The 26,490-nt window shown below is 35.5% G+C and overlaps 4 protein-coding genes across 6 annotated transcripts in view; 1 reads left to right on the forward strand and 3 right to left on the reverse strand.

The window, feature by feature from the left end:
- LOC104810017 (putative nuclease HARBI1) overlaps nucleotides 1–2,390 on the forward strand; it is a 3,042-nt gene extending 652 nt beyond the window's left edge. Inside the window, exons 2-3 of one of the 2 annotated variants that reach the window (XM_010536177.2) lie at nucleotides 14–77; nucleotides 1,193–2,390. In XM_010536177.2, coding sequence (XP_010534479.1) covers nucleotides 14–77; nucleotides 1,193–2,232 — 1,104 coding nt within the window. In that variant the 3' untranslated portion in view covers nucleotides 2,233–2,390. Of the gene's footprint in view, nucleotides 1–5; nucleotides 78–1,192 lie in introns of both variants that reach the window. The other variant, XM_010536176.2, reaches the window with a different exon arrangement.
- Nucleotides 2,391–3,754: 1,364 nt separating this feature from the next.
- Nucleotides 3,755–6,045, reverse strand: LOC104810018 (WAT1-related protein At2g39510-like). Its single transcript, XM_010536179.2, has 7 exons — nucleotides 5,640–6,045; nucleotides 5,418–5,480; nucleotides 5,203–5,319; nucleotides 4,847–5,090; nucleotides 4,591–4,752; nucleotides 4,356–4,507; nucleotides 3,755–4,222 (listed from the first exon to the last, which is right to left on the reverse strand). Exons 1-7 carry the CDS (start codon nucleotides 5,834–5,836, stop codon nucleotides 4,030–4,032), a joined length of 1,128 nt encoding a protein of 375 aa, XP_010534481.1. The 5' UTR covers nucleotides 5,837–6,045; the 3' UTR covers nucleotides 3,755–4,029.
- Nucleotides 6,046–18,242: 12,197 nt separating this feature from the next.
- LOC104810019 (very-long-chain enoyl-CoA reductase) lies at nucleotides 18,243–21,089 on the reverse strand. Of its 2 annotated transcripts, none has more exons than XM_010536180.2 (4): nucleotides 20,853–21,089; nucleotides 20,607–20,649; nucleotides 19,078–19,832; nucleotides 18,243–18,577 (listed from the first exon to the last, which is right to left on the reverse strand). In XM_010536180.2, exons 1-4 carry the CDS (start codon nucleotides 20,919–20,921, stop codon nucleotides 18,509–18,511), a joined length of 936 nt encoding a protein of 311 aa, XP_010534482.1. In that variant the 5' UTR covers nucleotides 20,922–21,089; the 3' UTR covers nucleotides 18,243–18,508. The 2 variants fall into 2 exon arrangements, with proteins under 2 accessions (XP_010534482.1, XP_010534483.1); XM_010536181.2 differs by having other exon boundaries at nucleotides 20,607–20,646; nucleotides 20,853–21,088.
- A 1,147-nt stretch (nucleotides 21,090–22,236) lies between these two features.
- On the reverse strand, nucleotides 22,237–23,269 carry LOC104810173 (CASP-like protein 4D2). Its single transcript, XM_010536368.2, has 3 exons — nucleotides 22,982–23,269; nucleotides 22,591–22,717; nucleotides 22,237–22,485 (listed from the first exon to the last, which is right to left on the reverse strand). The coding sequence occupies exons 1-3, from the start codon at nucleotides 23,161–23,163 to the stop codon at nucleotides 22,237–22,239; spliced, it is 558 nt and encodes a 185-aa protein (XP_010534670.1). The 5' UTR covers nucleotides 23,164–23,269.
- Nucleotides 23,270–26,490: the final 3,221 nt, after the last annotated feature.

The raw sequence follows: 26,490 nt of genomic DNA on the forward strand, positions 1-26,490 counted from the left end.
GCCGCCCCCCGCCACAGCTCTCCGCGGCGGTCCTCCGCTGCAGGATTGGTGGGATGAATTCTCGCAGCGGATTTCCGGTTTGTTCTTATCCCTGGAAACAGAGAGACTCTTGTTTGTGCATTGGCGTTTGTTTTGTAGTTTTTTCTCACCGATTACATGTTAGTTCTCTCTGGAAGATTTTTTAATCGTGTTTGATTGAATTTCATTCCTGGGTTCTCGATTTCGTCGGGAGTTACTGGTGAAGCTTCATTGTTCAATTCGTCGACGTCGATTTAGATGTTCATGTACGGAGTCAATCCAAATCGAGTTGCAGAATTTGTGTTGATGCGGATAAGAGAAAATTAGATGAGTTTCCGGTGGAATTTTTGAGGGCATTAGCCAGAATTCAGAATCTCCGAATGGGTTGCTCCTAAATATCAGTTTTGAGGGAAAGTGTCCTCCATGAAACAAGTACTGTAGACAAGAATGTTCCTCAATGTTACTTGCTCATTCCAGTATGAATTTATCGGATCTTGATCCATGTATTAGCTGTTTCGGGTTCGTTGTTCGTCGAGCAATGTGTTTGCTCAGTGGCTTTACATTCGTGGAAGATGTTTAGATTAGTGGAGCTGGAGTCGTTCTTTGGGCTGAAGTGCTCAAAATTGATATGGATAAGAGGTTAAAGTTGATCCTTCTAGGTCGAGAAATTTTGTGCTCTTAGCCTCTTAGTTTCCTTCTCGGCGGCGTTTTGAATTTCTGAAACATGGTAACACTGATGTTAGAGTTTGATGGTGGTAGTCTATGGCTGTACCATGTGCCAGGAACATTTTCATGACATTCTGTTTAGGGTTTACGTGTGTCGAATGCCTTCCATGAAATCTGCAAAGTATCAGTACATTGTCTAGTTGTAAATGTTTTCTGTGAATTTTCTACTTATGTGTCGGTCTCTGTGTAAGTAAAACCGATCGGTCAGGTGCAGATATTTAGCTCTGCTTCGATTCTTCTACTGGTTTGAAAACTGATGTAGGCTTTGAATTCGTCAAGCTTGAACCTTTGAAGTGATTAATGGATATGAAGGTGCAGTATTCTGTTCATGAGCTTAGCAAATGTACAAGGCATGAACTTTTTTTCTAACACAAGACAGACGATCATTTAGATTGTATTCTCCGTTTGATTTTGATGACTAAGATTATGCTTTTTATTTACGTTTTAGGTCCTCTGTTGGATTCAAAAGATCCCAAGACATTGGAGTCAATCCTCAAAGTATCAAGGAAGACATTCAACTACATCTGTTCTCTCGTGAAGGATGATTTCACCGCAAGGCCCGCAAATTTCAGTGATTCAAATGGAAAACCTTTGTCTCTCAACGATCGAGTAGCCATTGCGCTTAGGAGACTCGGCTCTGGTGAATCTCTGTCGATCATTGGAGAATCTTTTGGTATGAACCAATCTACTGTCTCCCAAATCACTTGGCGGTTTGTGGAGTCCATGGAAGAAAGAGGGCTTAAACATCTCTCATGGCCTGCGAAATCAGACGAAGTGAAGTCAAAGTTTGAGAAAATCTCGGGTCTGCCCAACTGCTGTGGGGCAATTGACATTACACACATTGTTATGAACCTTCCGGCTGTAGAGCCGTCCAACAAGGTTTGGCTCGACGACGAGAAAAACTACAGCATGATATTGCAGGCCACGGTGGACCCAGACATGAGATTTCTTGACGTAATTGCGGGTTGGCCTGGTAGTTTAAGTGACGAGGTTGCCCTCAGGAACTCGGGCTTCTACAGACTTGCGGAGAAAGGAAAGAGACTCGACGGGGAGAAGCTTCAGCTTTCGGAAGGAACTGAATTGAGAGAATACATAGTAGGGGACTCAGGTTTTCCTCTTCTCCCGTGGCTTCTCACTCCATACCAAGGCAAACCCATGTCGAATTCTCAAATGGAGTTCAACAAAAGACACTCAGAGACCAGAAAGGTGGCTCAAATGGCATTGGCGAGGCTGAAGGATAAGTGGAGGATAATAAACGGGGTGATGTGGATGCCAGACAGGAACAGGTTGCCGAGGATAATCCTCGTATGTTGCTTGCTGCACAACATTCTCATAGATATGGATGACAAAGTGTTGGATGATTTGCCGGTATCTCATCAACACGACATGAGTTACAAGCAACGGAACTGCAAGTTTGTCGATGAGGCTGCCTCGATCATGAGAGACAAACTCTGTCACCACTTGTGGGGAAAGGTTTCCGAAGCTTGAAGTAGGTGATCCCATTTTTCTTTCCATAATGTAGCACAAGTAATGCATTTTCTTTTCATAATCTGTAAGGATTATTAGATTTAATCGATTAATACATGATCCTCCTTGTTGATGTTCTGGTTTCAATCTGGGAAATAGATAGAAACATTGTGGGGCCTTACGTCGTGTAATATGAATGAATGTTGAAGTTTCCCCTTAAGGAAATGGAAACGTTTGTGGGTTACTCGGTATCAAATGAGGCCCGGTACGGGTGGGATGAGACGAGGAAATTCGGACTGTGGGTTCGGGTTCGAGTCTTACCATCGCACGAGAGGTTACTCGGCCATGGGTACCCGTAAATGTACAAAATGAAGTGTATACCCTTCCTACAATAATATTAGTCTATTTTAGTGCAAAATTATCAACGTAACCCCGATGACAGGGATGAGCAAAAAAACCAGAAATTCAGATCGGGTCGAGTATCTGAACATCTGATAAGATGAGATCGGATATAATATTTTAGAAAAATCTAAAATTTAGATCGATTCGGTTTAGATAATGAAGTATGAGACGGATAATTTTCCGCATGTATATGAAAAATCATAAATTTACAATTTTCTTTGATCTTTATATTTTAATTATATATATATAAATCTAAATCTAAACTTATTATAACTTTCAATATATGATTTTTTGTATCTTTTTATTTGCTTTTACTATTATATTATAATTTATATATATCTTAACTATAGCATATATATGATATGTATTATATTTTTTGTTAAAATTGTTTTAAAATTTTGTGTTGGGTATCACAAATATCCGAAAATTATCTCTGTTACCCGAACAAAAGGGGTTGAGTTCGGATAGTACATTATGAGAAATTTGGAACCGGATTCGAGTAACTCTAAAATTTCGAATGCCCGATCTAAGCCCGCCTCGACCCGATGATGAACAAAAAATAACGTTTGTACCCTTTTCTGGGATCGAATCAAGGCATCACAATATATCTAATATCCAGACAGAACCGGTAATCCAAACATGAGGTCATGAAATGAGTGAGACAACCAACTCGCCGGGGCTTACAAGTTAGTATCTCGTACTCCTGCTTTATATATAGGCTCATATATAGACTTTAACGACGTGAAAAGATCATGAAATGACTCTACCCTACGTGGAATATTCCACATGTTCGGACCGGAATATGATAATATATATATATATATATATATATATATATTAATTATTCTCTGATTAAGAAACATTTCTAGCCTCAAGACTTTGTACTAAAATCGTATATTCTCTCCCTACAAATTCCTCGTCTTTTCATCTGCGTTTTGTTTCCACCTATATATACTCCCTATGTTGCGCCAGAAACCGCAAACGCAGAAATTGTAACTCGCCCTTCGAAGAATCTATATTTTTCCACCGATCACTTCTCGTCCGACGTATATATGCATGTATGTATAAGTAGTTGCAGTTCACATATATATACACCGTATAAATGCATATTTATGCTTCTGACATATATTTGCTATAAGGGTATTGGAAATCCACGTAGGAAACCCACAAGATGTATGATTTGGAAGAACTCAAAGCACCACGCAAAAGGCGCTTTTTACATATATTAATATTGAAGCCGGGATTCAAAACGATAAGACATATACGTAAACATATATATATATATATATATATATATAGGAGTTTGGCCAATCGGAATCTACAAATCCCGGTTTGGAAATTAGACTCCGGATTTGAAATTTTTATTTAACTAATTAATCTCGCTAATATTAGGGTTTTCTTTTTGGAAATCTCTTTTCAGACAGATTCATTGTTAGGCCTCGCTTGTGGTTCCACTCCTCGGTTTGCTTTTGACGAGACACTCTCAACTTGATGAATGTGACTAAGTGGGAGTTCGTTGTCTATGTCCGAAAACGACGCATTGTCGTCTTTGCTTTTGCCCCACAAAACCGAGTAGAGTCCAAGAACTATCACTATTGCTCCAAGAATCCTACAAAAAAAAACGACAACAATCTCTTACTTACTTACAGATCGGTTAATTAAAAGAATCAGACGGCTATTTTCTTGGTGATGAGATTCAAGAAATCTAGGGTTTATAGGATTGAGACAGTATAGTGACTCACGTTCCAAGGAACATAACCTCGGCCAACACAAAAGAACCCAAGATGGCGACGATGACCATGCTTAGAGGATTAAAGGCGGTCACGAATACAGGCCCTCGAGTCTTCATTACCACTCCTTGAACATAATAAGCGATCCCCGAACAAATCACTCCCTGAATATATACGAAAATCCATGTCCACTCAACTCAATTTTCTACCGAAAATTTGGTTAATCGAATGCTAAATGACGACTTACACTATAAACAATAGCCAGTAACTTGGAATCTAACTGTATGGACCATGCGGACGGATTGCCTCTTTCGATCACAAGAGCCACTACGGTGCCCTCGATGGCTCCCATTAAGCATATGTACGCTGTTAAAGAGAGCTCGACCGGGTACGTTTTAAGCGTGATTGCCTGCATGATAACAAAGAATTGGATTCTTGATTAAGGACGGGAAATACATAGGTGAAAAGGAGAATATATTCGGCATATTTAGCTGAAATTGTACCTGGAGATTGATGAAACCGGCCCAACAAATGCAACCGACGGCTATGAGGAGAGCACCCTTAACAGGATCCTGTTTTATACTCGGATTCGACGATTCTTGATGGGCATTGTTTGGATTATCGGTCCATGGAAGTGGAACTAAAGGACCTTTCACAAGAGTCATGAGCATTGCTCCACCGACCGTTACAATGGTCCCTAGAATCTTGGCCTGACTCGGCATTTTCTTTATATTAACCTTCTCAAGCCTGTATATTATAAAGTATATATAGCAACTTTTTTATAAATAAAAAATTACAAACAAAAACAGAGTTCTTGATTTATACTTGAAAACATGGGTTTACGGCTTTAGTGTTGTACCTGAAGAGCCAGGCCATAAGAAACGCAAAGGCAGGGAGAACATTGGACATTGCGGCCGTGAAAGTTGCCGAAGTGTATCTCATGCCGGTGTAGTATAAGTTCTGGTCTATTGTTGGCCTATATATATACATATATCGGATAAATAATCCGTATAGAAACACATACAAATACAAAATCTTGAAAGAGAGAAAAATTCCTTGAAGCTAAATTCTTACTCCAATAATCCGAGCAACAATATCTTGAACAAGATCGGGAGAGTCATCTTTGGCCTCACTTTTCTGCTCATTGAGAGACAGGAAGCAACTTAATAGCCATACTATGATTCAATCATGCATGAATTGGAATCTAGCGTGTATATATATGCAGAGACAAGTTCATATATATACTATATATGTTATACGTTTACGTACATATATACGCACATGAAAATTTCATACCTATCCAAGAAAAAGGCGAAAGGGGCAATGATGAGAGTAGCAACTACGTGACGGTAGGCAGCGAGAACATGAGGGCTCATGCCTTTGTTGAGGGCAAACTTTGCAATAATCGACATGCCCGCGTTACCAAACTGTAGAAATATGACCGTTAGAAACGGCTTCCATGTCTTCAATCTTCCCACACATCCCTTATCCATTACGAGGCTTCGGTTTAATTAGGACAAAGATTATACGTATATATGTGTGTCTATATATATATATATATGTGTGTGTGTGTGTGTAGTGATGAGTTGATGATGAGAAATGAAGGAGAGGGTGAGGTTGGTTTTATAGTAGGGTTTCAGGTTCATGCATTTAAAAAAAGGCAAATTATATACATGGCCTTTGTTTAGGAAGGAATTCTAGGGATTCCACTTTGTATTCGCAAGTGTTGTGGTGGTGAGTATATGTATATGTGTTGCCATTAATTATTGACATAAATATTGCAACATTTCTTCAGCTTTTTCACCTTGGCATGAAGAAAATGATAATTACCCAAAATACCTAATTTTATTTTTGTACCATAAAATACCTAAAATTTAGTTAAAATAACCCATCTTACAAAATATGCTACGATATATTTCAGGAAAGGAAAAACGGTGAGAATTCCTCATGTTTTGACACCTCTGCATGTATACATGTCATTCCCCGTAGATATTTTGTTTTCATTTAATTTTCTATAAATCATCTGTATCAATTTTCATAAAATTATATAATTAAAGTTTAAACCATAGGATTTACATCCGAACCAAGGTATTGATCTTATACAAATCAAAACCGTTTATTTCTCAAACATAAAATTTTTATTTTCTTCTCAAAGTACATTGAATTAAATATTTAATAATTTTTAAAAAAGCATATACAATCTCCAAGTGGTTGCACCAACATCTATGCTCTAATGTGCCAAACCCTTTTCCTTGCCTAAACCCTAAAGCGGACTGCATTAAATTACGAAAATGCCATTGTGACACATTTATATGCGGTTAATTTCATATAAATTTCGTTTTTTTTAGATTATATACATAAGATACCGGATGATTAAGAATGCCATTAGCGAATAGATTTATAGTTACATAAGTTTAAAAATTAAAAAAAAAAACTTTTAAATAACATAACAGTTTGTGATTAAAAATTTATTATCAATTTGGATCACTTTATACGAAATTTGATATCTAAATGCTTGGTATGCGAGAGACAAATGCATGGCTTTAAAAGATCACGATGAATCCCAAATACAAGACAAAATAGATTCCCATTGATCCTATCATTCAAAATACACGGACAATTATGTAATTGAATAATTAATCGAACCCACCAAACTATATTCCGATCTTTGGTGGTTATTTTCTTAATATTTTCTCAGACAAATTTCGGAACTTGATGATAAATGATGCCTAAAGTACTAAACAAGATCTGAACTAAATCATATAACTCTTGTTTTTAGTGAGTTTTTTTTTAATGATTTTTATTTCGATCCCAAATGGATGTTTTTTTTCCTAAGTAAAATCATTCTCAATAACATGTGGTGGAAATGGGGAATTTGCACATGCCTTGATTCGAATCCATTCCTCCCGCTTTCTAGATGTCTCAAGCATTCATTTTCCATTGAGAATGTATGAACTGTGTCCATACATACATATATATATATATGTCGATTAAATGTTAATCTGTAAAATTAATTACATGCACTATTATATAATACTATAACTAAAATCTATGGAGTTACAAAAAAAAGATAGCCCGGTCTACAAAGTATCCTCGATGAGTAGGGTTCGGGGAAAGATCTCCTACAATAGCGTACTATAAATAAAAATAAAATTGTTATTTGAATCCATATTAATTTTTTAGAATGGAACATTTTTATGTGTTATAAATAAGTTTTGTTTGATAATGTTTCTAATTTTTAATATTTGTTAGTGTATGATAGATATCTCAAACACATCACAGATTTTTTTTTCTTGCATTTTCAAAATTAAAATTGCGTCCAGCATAAGGTTGTAGAATGATCTAAACACACATGTTAAAGTTGCATTCATAAACAAAAAAAAAATTTAATGAAGCCGAGATTTTAGCTTTTCACCATTTATCATCGTAAACAATTCGAGAATCAAACGGAGTAATTGATAATAAAAAGGTAAAAAAAAAATTAAAACAGTTGGAGAAAATAAGAAATGTTTATGATTAAACAAACCCCAAATAAACAAAATAACAGGAAAAATCAAATGAATCAACATAGAACGCCACGTAGATGGATAATGACGTGGTTTTACGACATTGATTTTTTTTTAATAGACTAAAGTTGAATCTTCTTCGGCATTTTGTCTCGGAGCAGTTATAATATAATGTTGATATGCTTATTAAATATAAAATTTATTAGTGCAAGACCCATTATTGATGATCAAACCGTGAATTTCTGTACATATTTCGAATTTTGATTATATTTTGGTTTAATTATTTTAAATATATTTAGTTTTTTTTAAAAGTATATCATTTAAACTTTATATCAGTTTTTACTTTGATTTGAGTTTTATTTGATTTCTTTTGGATATGATTTTTAATTAAAAAAAATTAACGAAATTATTAGTTTTTTGCTTTTCATTTATGTATATATTTGTCTTCAAATTTAATTAAATTTTATTAGTGATAATCACAATGTCCACCCCTAACCTCAAAATACTAGTGGAGTCCTCGTTTAATTACTCTAGAACCCCATTCATAAGTACACCAAGCTACGGAAAATGGCAGTGAGATAAAAAAAAATAACAATTTAATGAGATTTTTGGAAGTCAATGTAATATTTGTTTTAGATCATTAGAATGAATACGATAAAAAAAAAATTGATCTCGATAATATTAAAATGAAACAAGAATGAATAATTTAACAACTTAGATTAGATAAATTGCCCCAAGACCTTGCGAGAAATCCACTAACCAAGAAGGAAAAGTTTTGCCAAATAATAATAATAATAATAATAATAATAATAATAAAAGAAGTCAACATCTCCAAAGCAAACTCTACATAATGCAGGAAATAGTTGCAAGTGGAGACAAATAACCCATGTAGATTCTAAGACACGTCATTATTATTCCGAACCCATTAGCTTACCTTTTTATGTAGGTTTTGAAAATTGTAAGAGAATCGTTTTTTAATAATTAAATTCTCTAATCAGAATAATTTATGTATTTTTGTATAGCTGAACGTAACCTTACACAATTCAAGTTTAAACCATAGGATTTACATCCGAACCAAGGTATTGATCTTATACAAATCAAAACCGTTTATTTCTCAAACATAAAATTTTTATTTTCTTCTCAAAGTACATTGAATTAAATATTTAATAATTTTTAAAAAAGCATATACAATCTCCAAGTGGTTGCACCAACATCTATGCTCTAATGTGCCAAACCCTTTTCCTTGCCTAAACCCTAAAGCGGACTGCATTAAATTACGAAAATGCCATTGTGACACATTTATATGCGGTTAATTTCATATAAATTTCGTTTTTTTTAGATTATATACATAAGATACCGGATGATTAAGAATGCCATTAGCGAATAGATTTATAGTTACATAAGTTTAAAAATTAAAAAAAAAAACTTTTAAATAACATAACAGTTTGTGATTAAAAATTTATTATCAATTTGGATCACTTTATACGAAATTTGATATCTAAATGCTTGGTATGCGAGAGACAAATGCATGGCTTTAAAAGATCACGATGAATCCCAAATACAAGACAAAATAGATTCCCATTGATCCTATCATTCAAAATACACGGACAATTATGTAATTGAATAATTAATCGAACCCACCAAACTATATGTTATAACTTTATTGTAGTTGGAAGGCACGAAAGTATATATATACATGTATACGTGTATAGACACACATATGTGTATATATTAGTGTATACACTATTATAACACGCGCACTTGTACACGTACGAAGCATATGGCATCCGAATCGGATTACGAGTGGAAAGAAGACAAAAAGACTTTAGGATGAAGGCAGTGAGAAGTTTCCGATTCTCTCGACCTGTCTAAGTCTTTTGATAGGAACAATTCCATGGAATCCCACAGAGTTTAATTCCTCGAAACCTAATCGTATTTTTGGTATGTGATGTGGCGAAACGTCCTCGATTATTTTTCTTCTTATCTTCATTTCCACCCTTTTTTGTATGCTTTTTTTTTTTAAAAAAAAAAACTTTTATCCACTTGACTTTTAGTAATAAAGTAATTTGATTACCATCGGAATTGGATTTGGTTTTGGTTTTGGTTTTGGTTTTGGTTTTGGTCAATTCATTTGTGCTAATTATATTACATGATTATATAAACCCGGAGCTTACACTAAAATTTAAAATGTCTTCTACTTTTGGAATGATTGCAAATAATTCAACGCAAATTCATAAAATGGCTCTTGATGACAAAAAAAAGAAGAAAGAAGCAGTTTTAAATTTGCTGGCTATAATTTATATCGACTATAAAAATTTATGTAGACAAAGTCGAAATTAATATTATATTACATTTGTATTCATAAAAAGAAAAGAATGAAAGTACAAAAGATATCTAACATTTAGATTAATTATGCCCTCTAATATCTTTTAGAACCGTTAAAATTTTAAACCGATTTTTTATCGACTAAAATAGGAATTATATAAAATATAATATATCACATGTATCATTTGTAATTTTGATAAGTAACGATATATATTTATATTTTGATATTTAGATCACACAACATTAGGCAAGGCAAAATCGAGCGTAAAGTGCTCTGTCGACTACCACTTGACGGATGTGATGATTCGAGTTACATCTTTTTTGCGTATGATTTTATTGAGTCGGTCGAACTTTTGCCTTTCTACCTTGTTAAGTGATCATGTACATTATTCGATTTACCTGTAAATAAAAATAATATAAAAAATAAATAAAATAATATAAAAAATAAATAAAATAACATAAAAATATTTCGAGCAGGCACCCTCTACCATTGAGAGTGCCTTACTAGTACCCATCATGTCGTAATTGGAAATCTCGATTAGGGGAGGGTTATCAACCAAAATATTATACGATTCGTAATGATCAGATAGTTTATAAATGCACAATTTTTAATTCTATAATATGACTCGTGATGTAATTGGATTTTTTTAAACCATATAAAGAATATATTAATACATACAAATTCAAAAGCAACGCGAACTCTAGATAATTCTCAACTATTCGCATTCTGATAATCCTAATTAGCAATCTAAATAATGAGGCTATATATGGTATATCCTCTAATATGGCAATCTTGCATATTGTAATCTGCATTTTTCTTTGTTGTAATTAGGTCAAGAGCTTGTATATTTGTGCTTCGGCTGATGAATGAATCATACAGAAATCTTTTTTTTTTTTTTGCAAAACGGCTTGATCCGTGTCATGGTATCAAAGTCTATCCACACCAAATTTTGATTCTTCTTCGTTCATGTCTTCCGACACCGGTGGGATTACTCCGGAACAGTGGCAGAGTTTGATGGCAATGATCAATGCCAACAACATTCACTACAAGAAAATCTTCAAATTACGTCAGACTTTGCGACCGAATTTGCGACGGAAAATTCGGTCGCACACAAATTACGACGGAATACGACAGATTTGCGATGGAATACGAAAAAAATTTGTAAAGTCGCAAAATCCTTTGCAAATGTGCGATAGATTGCGACAGAATCGTGTCCGTCGTAAAAACAAACCTTACATGTGACGGAAAGTCTGTCGTATTTATTAATTTTATTTAATTTTGTGACAGATGTATGACAACGATATCTGTCGCAAATTCTTGCATCAGATTTGCGACAGATGTTTCTGTCCCAACCGTCATTTTCGCTGAAAAATTTCAAATTTTCGCGGTTTTTATTTTGAATTTTTGCCTTTGCGACGGACATATCCGTGCAACACTTAATAAAAGTCGCGACTTCGTCTTTCTCCTTCAGACTTTGCAATTTCAACAAAAAATCAAAATTTATCGAAATTTTTGCCCACAATCATTTTTCTTCAAAATTTGCTAAGGTACGTGTGTATATATGTGAATTTGTATGTGTATATATGTAAATATGTGAATATATATATGTATATATGTGAATATATATGTGTATATGTGTGAACATATATGTGTATGTGTATGTTGTGTATATATGTGAATGTGAATGTGTGCATGTGTATGTGTATGTGTGTATGCGTGTATGCGAATGTGTGTATATGTGTAAGTGAATGTGTATGTGTTTATGTGTTTATGTATGTGTGTGTTTGTGTGTTGTGTATGTATATGAATGTGAATGTGAATATGTATGTGTATTTATGTATTTGAATGTGTGTATGTGTGTATGTGAATGTGTATGTGTTTGTGTGTGTGTGTTTATGTATGTATATGTGTATGTGTGAATATGTATGAATATGTGTTTATGTATGTGTGTAATGTATGTGTAAGTGTATATATATGTATATATAAATTTATATGTGTATATATATGGGTATGAATGTGTGTATGTGTATATAAATATATATGTATGTGTATGTGTATGTGTATGAACATGTGTGTATATGTATGTATATATATATGTATATGTGTAATATATGTATATGTAGATATATATATATATATATATGCGTATGTATAATATAGTTTTTATATTTTTTTAAAATTAAAAAATATTTTGCGACGGAATAATCTCTCGCACAACTCCATCGCAAAATTGCGACAGATTGACGACCGACAAATTTTTGCGACAACGTTATACGGACAAAAAAATTTCTGTCGCAAATTTTTAATTGCGACAGGTTCGCTTTGTATTTGCGACAGATTTTTCTGTCGCAAATTCATGTTTTTCTTGTAGTGATTGGTGCAACCAAAAATCTGTCCGGTAAGATTTCTGTTACCTCTTGGATCATTGATTCTGGTTGTTCTCAACACATGACATGCGATTTATCAATGTTAACGGCGGTTACTGCGACTTCCCCGTATTCTGTCACATTGCCGGATGGACGACAAGTGACCTCGGTTCAATCGGGATCTGTTGTGTTAACCTCTTCCCTCCGACTATCGAATGTGTTGTTTGTACCGGGTCTTCGCTGCAACCTGCTCTCCGTTGCACACCTCTTGGCTGAATGTGAATGTTTGGTCACCTTTGCTTCTAACTTCTGTGTTGTTTAGGATCGCACTACCAGGATGCTGATTGGAGTGGGTGAACACCGAGCTGGGCTCTATTATTTTCGGGGATCAGAAACTGTTACGGCAAGTCAAGTAACGAAGATGCAGTCATTTGATTTGTGGCATAAACATTGGGTCATCCGTCATCTAGAACTCTCTCCAAGATTTCTGGTTTTGTTTTTTATAGTTGTTCTGAGAATAACGCATGTGATGTCTGTTTCCGAGCAAAACAGAGTCGAGACTCTTTTCCTTTAAGCACTAATAAAACGTCGGTGATTTTCGAGTTAATTCACTGCGTTTTATGGAGTCCGTATCGCACACCCTCCTTCTCCGATGCAAAATATTTTTTGACGATTGTCGACGATTATTCACGTGGCACATGGTTGTATTTGTTAGCAAGTAAAAATGAGGCACAATGGAAACTACGAAATTTTATGACCATGGTCGAACAACAATTCGGAAAGTTGGTCAAAACCGTCCGCTCGGATAACGGCTCAGAATTTTTGAGTCTACGCGAGTACTTCTCCGAAAAAAGGAATCTTGCATGAAAATCTTGTGTTGGCACACCGCAACAAAATGGACGTGTTGAATATAAACATCGTCACATACTCAACGTGGCTCGTGCGCTCTTATTTCAAGCAAACCTTCCTGTGGAATTTTGGGGAGAAAGTGTCATCACCGCCGCGTACTTGATCAATCGGAATTCGACTTTTGTTCTTGTCGGGAGAACACCATATGAACTTCTTCATGGACGTCCACCGAATTATGAACATCTACGCGTTTTTGGTAGCTTATGCTATGTTCACAACCAAAACCGTGGAGGAGATAAATTCGCATCTCGTAGCTCTCGTTGCATGTTTGTTGGATATCCCTCGGGTCAGAAAGGCTGGCGCGTCTACAACCTGAATTCCAAGTCGTTTCAGGTATCTCGCGACGTGATTTTTCTGGAAGATAAGTTTCATTCCACCGACAATGCCCAGCCTTTATCTCCCTCGCCGGTCTCTCAGAATTCTTCTCTGTGGTTTGTTGATGATGATTTTGATAATGGTTGTCATGTTTATGGCTTGTCGAATTGTTCGCCACCTGTTGGCACCTCTGAGCCCGATGATTCCATGCCAGCTACTGTCCAGACTTCTTCCACACCGTCGTAGTCTCCGGCCAGGGGGGTTCCCCTGTCGAAACCTGTCCTCGGTCCCCGTCCCCTGCCTCTGTGTCTGCTTCTTCGACAACTTCAGTAACGCCTCCTGCTTAACCGACTCTCGGAAAAGGTCACCGTCAGAAAACACAGAACATTCTCCTCCACGACTTTGTCACTAATGCGGTTCACACAACGCCGACTGATACTCTTGATCAGCCTGGTATTTCTTTCCCGATTGACAAGTACCTGTCATACACTCATCTTTTACCCAATCATCACAACTGTGTCGCCTCGATTACTGCACATCGCGAGCCTCGACATTATAACGAAGCAGTACAAAATGAACGGTGGCGAGAGGCCATGAAAGCTGAAATTCAAGCGCTGGAATCGAACAAAACCTGGACTTTGGAAACTCTCCCTCCAATAAAAAAGGCAATCGGCTGTAAGTGGATTTACCGGATAAAGTATCGATCTGATGGTTCTATAGAACGCTATAAAGCTCGGTTGATTATTCTTGGAAACAAACAAACCGAAGGAATTGACTATGAGAACACGTTTGCGCCGGTAGGTAAGATGGTTACGGTTCGGACGTTTCTAGCCGTGGCCGCTGCCCGTAACTGGACCGTCTATCAAATGGATGTCCATAATGCCTTTCTTCATGGTGATTTACATGATGAAGTTTATATGAAACTTCCACCGGGTTTTTTGCCGTCGAACCCGTCTCAAATTTGTCATCTACGAAAGTCGTTGTGCGGACTAAAACAAGTCCCTCGGTGTTGGTTTGCGAAAGTGGTTCCGCTTTACGCCACTACGGCTTCGAACAGTCCCATTCAGACCACTCCTTGTTTGTTTTGCAGAAAGACCAAACTCACTTGCATGTTTTAATTTATGTTGACAATCTACTTGTGAGTGGGAACTCGACATCGGCTTTGAATGATTTCAAGAAATATTTAAGCTCCTGTTTCAGCATGAAGGATCTGGGGTTACTGAAATACTTTCTAGGAATTGAAATTGCTAGAAGTCCTCTCGGCATCTCATTGTGCCAAAGAAAGTATGTTCTGGACATTTTAACAGAAACATGGTTAATCGGAGCTAAGCCTGCGTCATTCCCTCTCGACCAAAACCATCGCCTCGCCCTCTCCACCAGCAACGTTCTTGCAGACCCCGAGCGTTATCGACGGTTATTTGGGCGACTCCTGTATCTGTTAGACACACGCCGGATATCACTTATGCGGTTCATGTTCTCTCACAATTTATGCAACAGCCGCGGCAAGAGCATTGGGACACAACTGTCAGAGTTGTTCGATATCTCAAACAAAACCCGGACCAAGGAATTCTTCTGCGATCCGACTCAAACCTTCGTCTGTCAGCATGGTGCGATTCGGATTGGGCAAGCTGCCCTCGTTCCCGCAAATCTCCGGCTGGCTGGCTGGCCCATCTTGAAAATTCACCTGTTTCATGGCGCTCAAAGAAACAACACACTGTGTTTGTCTTGTTGGCTGAGCTCGAATACAGGGCCATGTCTTCAGCAACATGTGAATTGTTATGGCTCAAAGGCCTCCTTCTTTCTCTTGGTATTGATCACACCGACACAATGCCTTGTATTGTGACAGTAAAGCCGCCATTCATATTTCCGAAAATGACGTCTTTCATGATCGCACCAAGCACATTGAGATCGACTGTCACTTCCTCCGACATCACGTCACAGCCGACTCTATAGCTCCTCAACACGTATCAACCAAAATCAACTCGTGGACATATTCACGAAAGCTCTTGGGAAGAAAAAATTTGACTTGTTCTTGACCAAGTTGGGCTTATATGATATATATGCTCCAACTTGAGGGGGTAATGAGGCTATATATGGTATATCCTCTAATATGGCAATCTTGCATATTGTAATCTGCATTTTCCTTTGTTGTAATTAGGTCAAGAGCTTATATATTTGTGCTTCGACTGATGAATGAAACAGACAGAAACCGAAACCTTTTTTTTGCAAAACGGCTTGATCTGTGTCACTAAATGGCGATTAATTAATGTATTGAGATTCAATCTAAGTTCGTTCAATTCTTTCGAAGCCATTCGATCCCTTTACTCGTTTGTTAGAGAATCTCGTCCCTTCTTTGTAGTTGTTATACAATAGATATACCTAAAGTTTTCATCTACTTTTTTTCTTCTTAAACCTAATATTTATAACTGTCCGATAGAGTTTTATCCGAGTAAACGCTAAATTTGATCTGGAAAAAAAATGTCTAAATAAATTGAAAAGTAGATATTTTAATTCGAGGTAAGATGTAGAGGTGGATACGGATCGCATATCTAGAATTTTTAGGATACTCTCATAATCCGATTCTGACGGGTTATATATTTTAAAACTCAAATTTGAACCCAAATTTTTGGGTACTCGAATTATATAACGCGTGAGATAATTTTTGGGTATTCACGAATATCCCAACCCAATGAATTTTAATTATAGTTTAATAAAAATTTGTAAATTCATAAATTACATATGAATAATTTATAAAATCATTGAAAATTATTTATATTTCAAATAACTACATCATAAAATGATAGCTTTTATACAAATACAAAATCAATTAGATAATTGATAGATATTTTTATAATTTTTTAATAATTTAAATATCTAATAATTATTTTTATTATTCGAGTACTCGCGGATAATTATCCGATCAAAAAATACAAACTCAAATCCGAATCTAAGTTTTGACTTTTGGACATGTTAAAATCCGATATCTATCCCATTGCAAGCTAAATATCCGATTTTTGGATACCCAATCCTCAGATCAGGATAGATATCCGAAATTCGGATAATTTTGTCCACCCTATCAAGATGATCCGAAATCTTATTTTTATAAGATTATGTAAAAATAAAAAATCGGATTATGTATATTGGCTGTGTTTCCACCGATTTCTAGAGCATTAACTATGATATATACATGATGATCATATGAATGATCCGAGCATATATATATATGTATATATACACACACACAAAAGGTGGTAGGATGAGTGGGGAGTTGCTGTAAGAAAGAAGTTCCGTTTGGGGGTATGAAACCAAAGAGGCTAAAAAGGAAAATGTAATTTCTTGGTACTTATAAAAGAGTGTAACACAAAATCAACATAAAAAGAAAACAAAATGGGAAGAGAGAGAGAGAGTGGCGCACATCTCATTAACACATGCGTTGTGGTCTTTCGGGGTTTGCTTGTGGATTTGGCGGTGCCTTTCTTTATTACATATATACACATAACCCCATATATATATACATATATATATATATATATATATATATATATATATATATATTGTGATTATCCGAAGATAGTGCCGAACATCTCATTTTGTGTATAAAATATTTTATTGATTTAATTTGCATTATCTTTCCTTGTTTTCGTGACGTCTCTTATCTAAAGACGTGGAAATCTCTGTGTTGGGTATAAACCCTAATACATTATATTTGAACAAATAATGTGCTTTTTTTATTACCATTTAATTAATTGGATTCGTACTAACGAAGCCATTCTGAAAAATTATTATTTCTATTGCCATGGAGGATATGAGGTGTAAATTTATTGGTGATGTTTTGCAATATATAACAAATAATTGACTCGATTCGAATTGAAGTGAATAACATATAACTGTAACCAAATCAAATTTGATATAAAAATTAAATGGTTATAATTTTTTAAATAAATTTTAAAAAATAGAAACCAAGAAAAAACTAAGTGAAAATTCGATTTTTTTTTCCTTTGAAAAATGAGTTTTTAATAAAAATCTAATTCAAATTGAAATAGAACATAATTGAATTGAACCTAAAATATTTTATGAGCTCGACGTCCAAATAGTTATATAAATAATTTTAAGTGTTTTAAAACGATGCTAAATCGACAACCACATTCCCCCGTTTTATAAACTTTCCTTCAAGCCCCCACAATAATTGGCTATTATTATGAAAATTAATAATATAATAAAATTAAATTCATTAATCATTGCCACCTTTTTGGTTAATTGGACCATGATTTTAATGGATAACACGAAAATGCAACCATTTCCTCCAATTATATATAATTTTTTTAAAAAAATCCCATGTATGCTTAAGTTTGTCTGGTCCAAATGCTACCTGCTCTCCAACTTGGAATCACCTCTTTTTGTTATATATATTTTTTTATGTAAATTAATCGAAGTTAACAAATAATATTTTATGTGAATAGAATGCATGTTCACGATATAATAAAATAGCATTTGACAAATTATCATTGTGAAAATAAGAAAATGCAAGAGAATCTTATCATGGCAAGTCTTTTAACAAGAATCTCTGCCGTGTACCTCTAAAAAACAGGGGAACGAAACAGGGAAAGTAAAACAAGGAACAAGACAACGTGAATAACACAAACGAAACATCCTCAACGATGCTATCCTCTTTGACAAATTTATGGTCTACTTAACCGACAAGAGAGAGAGAGAGAGGGCTGCTCATAACAATGACATCTTCTTCTAGATGAATGGTGGCAGTATCACCCATCGCCTTGGGTACTTCGGTCTTCCATCTTTTCCATCGAAAATCTGCATATGAACACGAAAGCTCGGGTGAGAACCAGAGATTCGAGTGATAAAGAATCATAATTTCGACTTTGTCGTGTGGATCTTTTCCATCGAAGAGCTGCATATGAACACGGAATCTCGGGTGAGAACGAGAGATTCAAGTGACAGAGAATCATAATCTCGACACTGTCGTGTGGCTCTTTTCGTGCAGAAAGCTTATGGGTTAAACTCTGCTCTAAGAGAACTTGATATATATCCTATAAAGGACCAACCTTTGCAGTTGGTCAGACTAGCTCTCTAGGCAAGCTCTTAAGTGCTGATGATGTGGGATTTTCACAAGAAAACAGAATACAGCAGCTGAAACTAAACACTAGTTACACTAAACACCGAAACACAGCTAAAATCTAACCAGTGGTAGCATGGAACACACTAAGCTAAGTAAACTTGGCAAGAGAAAAGCCTAAGTGTATGCATAGTTGATAGTTCTATAGATAACAAGAGATTGAAGGAAAAGGTTTCACCTTTCTCAGACGGCGGTGCTTCCCTAAGGCCCAGTTGGTCATGATGAGAGCGGCAACCACAAGGAAGACATATCCTGCAACAGTTTGAGTGGCGATATTGAACCCCAGCCACTGATAGATTTCGGTAGTGTAGTTGGCACATGTAACAACGTTGAACAGGAAACCACGGGGAATCTGGTAGCCTCCGCTCCCATCAGGGCTCCTAAGGTTCTTCAGAATGATATGGCAGTAAAAGTTTGCAACTTGGCAAACCAGACCAAACCCAAAACCAATTTTCCACTGGAGGTCGCTAACCGGGGTGTAGAGAGGGTGATTGACATAATAGGCAATGTAAGCACCGAATGTCCAGTAATAGGCACAGTTCCGGAATACATTCGAGAGTGGCGAGGTGGCATGGCTGAAACGATGAATGAAAAACGTTTCTAGGATCCGTTTGAAGTAGTGGAAGCACCAGTAGTACATGGCATACGTCTGAACTGGATTGATCACACGCTCCTCTCCATAGCCAAAGTACTTGTAAACCGGGAAGTAATAAAAGATCGGGTAGATAAACAAGGGACCAAGATACTCGAAGAAAAAGAGAGTGCGGTAGGAAACTTGAGGGCCCAAGTCTTTGAAGACTACAGTTAAACTATCCGTGTTCCCACCAAAATAATCTTTGAGGGGCTTCCTGCTGTTGAGGACGACAGGCTTCTCCTTGGATCCAGGAGCCACGGGAAGAGTCAGCCTTTGCCTAGACGGGTAAAACTTCTTAGCTGTTGAAACAACGAAAAAACAAAGCATACCAATTGAGAAAGGCATGCCCAGTAGCTGATCCACACAGCAGCAGGATAACGAAGGCACCATTAAATGGAGATAAAGTTTGCCAGTATTCAACCTATTTAAGATGTTTGGGAGTGGAGGTGGAACTTTCAAGTTTTCGGCTTAATATGAACATTGTCTAGAAGATTCAAACAAATTAAGAGTTGAAGCATCTCATTCAGGAAAGAGATCAGATAAAGCCTAAGGCAAAAACACATAACCCATAGACAAATGTAGTAAACAGATTGCAGATAGCATCGAAATCTTCTTCTCCAGACATGCAAGTCCTACGGAATTTGAAGTTAAGAACCATATAAATATGTTTATAATTTGGAAAAAGAGAACAATCCAAGTCTTATCAGGAACAAACTGGTGAACCCGATTCGGCATTCATTCTCCTCTTTTAATATATAAACACGAAGAACCAAGAAACCAGTTGGAGCCTTTGGACAATTCTCACACTGCACAGATCTAAGCAAGAACCTATATGGATTGAAGTTCCAAATGAAAGTTATGCACATTACCACCATTCCTTCTCAAATGCGTATAAATCCACAAATGTAGAAATACTTTGAATCCTTAGATTGTTATCAGACCAGAGAGATGAACAAAATACAAAGAAATCCACCTACACGTGATTCAGAATCACCAGCTTCTACTGCAGATTGGAGCTAGTTCGACATTTCTACAAGCAAATTAGCCAATACATCAAAAGTTTGAATACTCACTTCTCTTATGAATTGCCTCCTGCAGATCAGCAACTGTCCCCTGCTGTCAACCAAAACACAAAATCAAATCAAAACCCAGAAATAGAATCGAACCAGATTGGGAAAATGGCATCTCTCCTCCAAAGTTTCACTCAGGAATCTAAATCCGAGCAGAATCTTCAAAACCCTCAATCGAAACTAATGAAAAGCAAACGAAACAGGACCCAGATCCGAGAAGAGTAAGAAGAAGAACGATGAAGAACGTACGGAATCGGGGAGGTCGAGACCACCCTTGATGACTTCTCTGCCACTGCGAGAAACGACGGTGACCTTCATGGCTTCCAGCAAGGGCGAAAACGAGAAAGACCCAGTTGGCGAAATCGAAGAGGCTTGAAGAATCGATGAGAATGGCTGAGAGAAAAGATCAAAGGAAGGGACATATAGAGAGGGAGGAAGATGAGAAAGACGGCATTGAAGGCGTATAGTTGGGGGAGTAGGAGAACTACCGATCCAAACTGATGATGGTGGTCCCCTTTTTTCCCATACCTCCCTCCCTCTGATATTTTCTTTTCTGATATCTGAAAAATAATTAACTAATTGCGGGGCTGAATCAGAATTTATAAGAAATATTGGATAATTTTATAATTTTCGATTATTTTGCGATACCAAGATATATATGTATATATTATACATATTCTTTTTGTTCTTACATCCTACCTAAATAACACTCTTTAATGCAATATGGGGACATGAGCAATAAATATATAACTTGGTACATACATTCATTATCAAATTATAGGTCTAGAAAATGTGATAATATATATATACACACCAATAAATGTGAATTTTATTGAATACAAAAGTAGGTATTTGTTAATAGACAAGATTTTATTTTTATTTATCTTCCAAACGAGTATCCAGATTTGAAATGTTGACCACTTATTAATTCGAAAATAAAAAAAATATGAAAAATAATCGATCAATTAATAGCATTAAGGTCTCGAAAAAGCAAAAGTAGGCTTCCACATAACTTAAAAAATTATCCATCAATTAGCAACATTTTGCTTGCATCTGGGTTAATTACACAAAACTCCCTTATATTTTAAAATATGTACATTTTGTTCCCATAATTTATTAATGACATTCTGCTCCACAATGTTGTCGGATCAGAGTAATTGCAGGACAATCTAAAAGGATGATCAAATCACCACATATATAGTTACATAGTCATTTTTATACATCAATTTCAGAATCGCAATGTATGGCATATAATTACAATAGGATAAACTAGACAATATATATATATATATATATGTATACATATAACATCATCAACAAATTGAATCACTCAGGCAAATATCAAGCATAGAACATTCAATTGCAATGAAAGTATCTGACTAATGACGATTAAAAGATCTTGAATTCTACACTTTTATTGGTACAACAATATGTTATTTGTCACAGTTCGTTGGAACTAACTAACATATGAGAAACTAGTTAACTAGACATACAAATTTATATAAACCGATACAAGGAGAAAGAACGGTTCTAGCTAGTGGTATTAGTTAATAATGTTTATGTTTCTCATTATTCATCCAAAGTAATTACATGAGATATATACACGTTAAGGGAGAGCAGAATAAGGAAGGTATTATATCAGTGGTAGTCTTTCATGGTTTGTAATAATGATATCAATAAGAGCGAAAGACGAGAAGACGGAGAGAACGGCTAGGCAGACGAATGCGAGGAGCAGAAGACTGGCCGAGGCGTACGCTTTGCCGAAGAATTTGTCCACGGGATCGGTTGAATCGAATGTGACGAATGCCAAGAGTGCGGCTTTCAGGTCTTTCGTCACTCCGAATCCCGCTGCGGAACCCGTTGCCAGAAAATACGACATGATCTGTCCATGTGAAATACACAACACAACACAACACAACTAATGATTTGTATGAAAAAAAAACAAATATATATATAATTTGCAAGAATTATTGGGTATATTAATTACCTTGTCGCCGTAAAAATCGAGCTGAAAATTGATGGGGTTGATTTTTCCGGTGGCGAATTGGGAGATGGAGAAGAAAAGCTGAATAACTGAGTAAACCAGTCCGATCACACCAGCCGAGAGCATGTACCTTCATGAATCCAAAGCAAACATATATGTAACTACAATATATTTATAGGACAATCTATATATAAGTGTGTGTGTGTATATATATATACATATACACTTGGTACACACATGTACGTACGTGAGCGAGCACATATATATATACACACACATATTTCATAAACAACAAGAATCCAATCCTGCTTAGTCACAAAATTTGTGACGTGTTCTTGTTTTTACTAATCTTAATTACCGTTATAGGAAAAGGGTTTTTTTTTTTTTTAATTACCTATAGGCATAAACGTCTTTGAAACGGACTTTGGCGGCGAGTCCTGAGATTTCGAAGGTGCCGGAGTTGGTGCCGAGAACGATGACCGACACAACGAGGAAAGCCGCCGTCAGAAGCCTCAAGAGGAGTACGAGCACCGCCGTCTTCGACGGAGACGGCGACCCGGTGGGTGGTGGCGCCATTATGATAAATATTCCTCGTGGTCTTGATTAGTTGATTAAGTAATTAATCAATCAAATCTAAGGTTTTATGGTAAGATCGAACAGAGAGCTCCAAGTCCTTGCGATTTGAGAGATAAAATGTCGAAGTGGGCAACAACTTATAAGTCAATTACGCGTGTTGACTCGATATGCTGTGGCCATTTTTCGTCGTTCAGACCAATTACTAGCGATGTCAAACAAAAAAAAAGGCTAAATATCATACTAATACGTTAAAATCCTAAATAAATATATATATTTTTTTAAAATTTTCAATAAATACATAAATTCTTCCAACTTTTATATGGTGGTTTTTGAAAAATATTTAAAAGTTCAGGTTTTAATGTACAAGTTAAAAAAAGTTTGTGTATCTTTTTTGGAAAATTTTAAAATTTGTATATTTATTTGAGATTTTTTAGAAGTTCGTATATTATATATGATTTTTCCAAAAAACAATCCCGAAATTATTATTTGTGTCAATGTATTTGTGAAGATAATACAAAGTATATTTTAGCTTGTTGGTCTGCAGGCACACAGATTTTCTGCGTAATATTCGTGTTCGTGTGCACGTCAATTAATATGTAATGTAAGGGGCATTATTAAATTAAAAAATAATTCGTAAGACTTTAATTTATTTAATTTTTAAAGTACTCCGTAAAATAATTATGGTTCTTTACATAAAATCGCCAAGCTCAAGGACTTTCCCAACGTGAACAAAGGGGTACTAAATAATTTCTGATTAATAACTTATCGATAATTAATGAGATGATTAGTAGATATAATAATCATTCTTGTGTACAATTTCTCCATGTACAATTTCTTGACGATTTTAAATTGTATCATATTTTATTCGGTAGTTTTTCAATTATATCATTTTTGTAAACAATTTATATCAACACGCCTTATATAATAATCTATTGGTTTCTAATTAGAGATAGAAAATTTATATTTTTGTCCAGTTATTTTTTCTCATTTTTTTGGAACGATTCTTGGATTTAATTTTAGATTTTTATATATGTAATTTGCATTATATTTGAATTATGTTTGTCTTTAATTTCTATTGATAAAATTTTCATTTTCCTAAAATAGATTTTTCAATTATTTCGGTTATTCTTATTATAAATTTGTGTTCAAGTTATATCTCATTTCATTTTTTTAAAGTATTATTTAATTTGATTAAAATTCATTTTTTATTGCTGAAATTTCCAATAAATTATAAGTATGATTTTGCTACGTGAACAAAAAATTTATAGAAAAACAAAAGATGAAAGAAGAAATGTCAGCTGAAATATTTCCGGGAAACAAATGCAAGAGTTGACCCTTTGCGATTTATTGCAAGTCTTTCCCCAATTAATACGCCACGCGTCCACGTTGACTATTTAATTTATATTAATTTCAATATTTTCTCTCTCTTAAAATTTGCCGATATTTTTGTCGTCGACCTTTTCATATAAATTGTAATCGTATAAATCTATTAATGTAACAGGAATCTTAGTCGTCGGTCGACGTGTTTGCCTACTTTTCATAAAGTTTATCATGGCAAATATTGAACCGATCGAGTTATTAAAACAAATAAGAAAAATATTTGATGGGTATATATATACACATACTTTAAAATCAATTTTGATTCTTCATTGTGATTTTAGCTATTCAAACAATTAAAAAACATGATTTTCTTGTTCCTGGATTCTTTATATTGTTCCGTACGCGTAATGCATAATCCAATAAAATGCCAACTTTTTTATATTATTTCTTTTAAGAATAATGATGATTTGTTTAAATTTAAATACGTCGAAGCAAAAAAGACGGAGACTCTCGGCTTCGAACTTTTGCCCGATCAGACTACGATGGATTTATGTTCCAAATCAACAATATTATATTTTTTTTGGTAATGGTAAATCAATAATATTATTATTTAACCTAATATTACATCAACTAGACAAACGTTACAAATGTTGGTTCTCCAATTAATGGTTATAGAAAACGAGCCATTATTACATATTATATGGTCCGTGTGTAAGCAATGTGTTATAATAATATATTGACTTATTAATCTATTGTGACACACACACGACATATATATATATATATATGTCGTGTGTGTGTGTGTGCGCGCGCGCGCGTTTCCGCGGCCGTGATGGAAGACCAAGAAACGCACGGTCAACTCGCAAGAAATCGTTGACCGCATGACCCGGTGTCCTTCTTGGAGTTATTTTCTTTAAGATTAATTAGCTTTATTTTACTGTTTAATGTTCTATTAGGAGATCCCTTATTTCTGATCTGACCTGAATTGACAATTAACTCGGATTTTTTTCTCTCGAATTCTTTAAATAATATTAATGAAACTTTTTACAAATTTTTTTAATCCATGTATCAAAATATATCAACAATCAAACAAATAAACATGTTATTTTTTTTAGGGAAAAAAGTTTTATTCCACAATTGAAAGATTTGGTGACAATAAACTTATTTTAAGGTTTTGTGTTGAGTTTATTACAAGAGTAAAAGTGGAACACAAAGAGAGGCAGATGTTTACTGGACATGACATTAGAGGTGGGCGTTTCGGGAAACGGTTCGGGTTCGGGTTCGGGACGGAAATTGATCGGTTTGGTTCTTTCGGTTTTACAAAAATAGGTACCAATCGGTTTTTATATTGTATTCGTTTCGGTTCGGTTTCGGTATCGGTTCGGTTCGGTTCCGGGTTTTATTAAAAAAAGATAGATTTTCTTTAAAAATATTCGGTTTTTCGGGATTTTTAAAGTTTGTTTCGGTTCGGTTCAATTTCGGAAAAATTCGGTTCTCTAAAAATGGTACCGTTCGGGAATTAAGAACGATTTCGGGTCGGAAAAAGTACCGCTTTTTCGGTTCGGTTCGGTCCGGTTCCGAAGAACCGAACCGAAACGCCCAGCCCTACATGACATAGCCTCTATTCTTTAGTCAAAAGTAAAAAAAAAACCTTGGAAACCATTGTTGAAGCATAAGGGAAACTGGTTTTTTATTCGAGTTTTAATTTCACCATTTTGTTGTAGATCGATGGCATCCAACTCGTTAAAAACTGGTCAGATTGCCGTTAAGGAAGAACACGCAACAAAGGAAAGCGTGCATGAGATGAATTGCTAAATTCTTTCCATAGAGGTAACGGAAAATTTGCTTGAGGTTCTCCCTTGAACGGACCATTGTAAGCGACCAGGAGAGGGGCGTAGTTGAATGCTTGAGAGATACGAGATTAGGTTCCATGTGTTGTTCGGTTCGGCCCGAAGGGTTCACCCAGCCTTGGCCATTTTGGTTGGGTATGCCCCAATTGAGCTGTGG

Source organism: Tarenaya hassleriana, unplaced genomic scaffold (assembly GCF_000463585.1).
Source record: "Tarenaya hassleriana unplaced genomic scaffold, ASM46358v1 Cleome17, whole genome shotgun sequence".
Taxonomy (NCBI): domain Eukaryota; kingdom Viridiplantae; phylum Streptophyta; class Magnoliopsida; order Brassicales; family Cleomaceae; genus Tarenaya; species Tarenaya hassleriana.

Bases quoted from the DNA above. Each gene is read 5' to 3' on its own strand.
- LOC104810173 (XM_010536368.2), bottom strand. From the start codon at position 23,163: ATGGCGCCACCACCCACCGGGTCGCCGTCTCCGTCGAAGACGGCGGTG. The intron at 22,718-22,981 runs GTAATTAAAAAA...GGATTCATGAAG, and splicing joins AAAGACGTTTATGCCTATAG to GTACATGCTCTCGGCTGGTG. The intron at 22,486-22,590 runs GTAATTAATATA...TCACATGGACAG, and splicing joins TCGATTTTTACGGCGACAAG to ATCATGTCGTATTTTCTGGC.
- LOC104810019 (XM_010536180.2), bottom strand. From the start codon at position 20,921: ATGAAGGTCACCGTCGTTTCTCGCAGTGGCAGAGAAGTCATCAAGGGT. The intron at 20,650-20,852 runs GTACGTTCTTCA...TTTGGTTGACAG, and splicing joins GTCTCGACCTCCCCGATTCC to CAGGGGACAGTTGCTGATCT. The intron at 19,833-20,606 runs GTGAGTATTCAA...TTGTTTCAACAG, and splicing joins GGAGGCAATTCATAAGAGAA to CTAAGAAGTTTTACCCGTCT.
- LOC104810018 (XM_010536179.2), bottom strand. From the start codon at position 5,836: ATGGATAAGGGATGTGTGGGAAGATTGAAGACATGGAAGCCGTTTCTA. The intron at 5,320-5,417 runs GTAAGAATTTAG...GTATATATATAG, and splicing joins TTGTTGCTCGGATTATTGGA to GCCAACAATAGACCAGAACT. The intron at 5,091-5,202 runs GTACAACACTAA...TATAATATACAG, and splicing joins CTTATGGCCTGGCTCTTCAG to GCTTGAGAAGGTTAATATAA.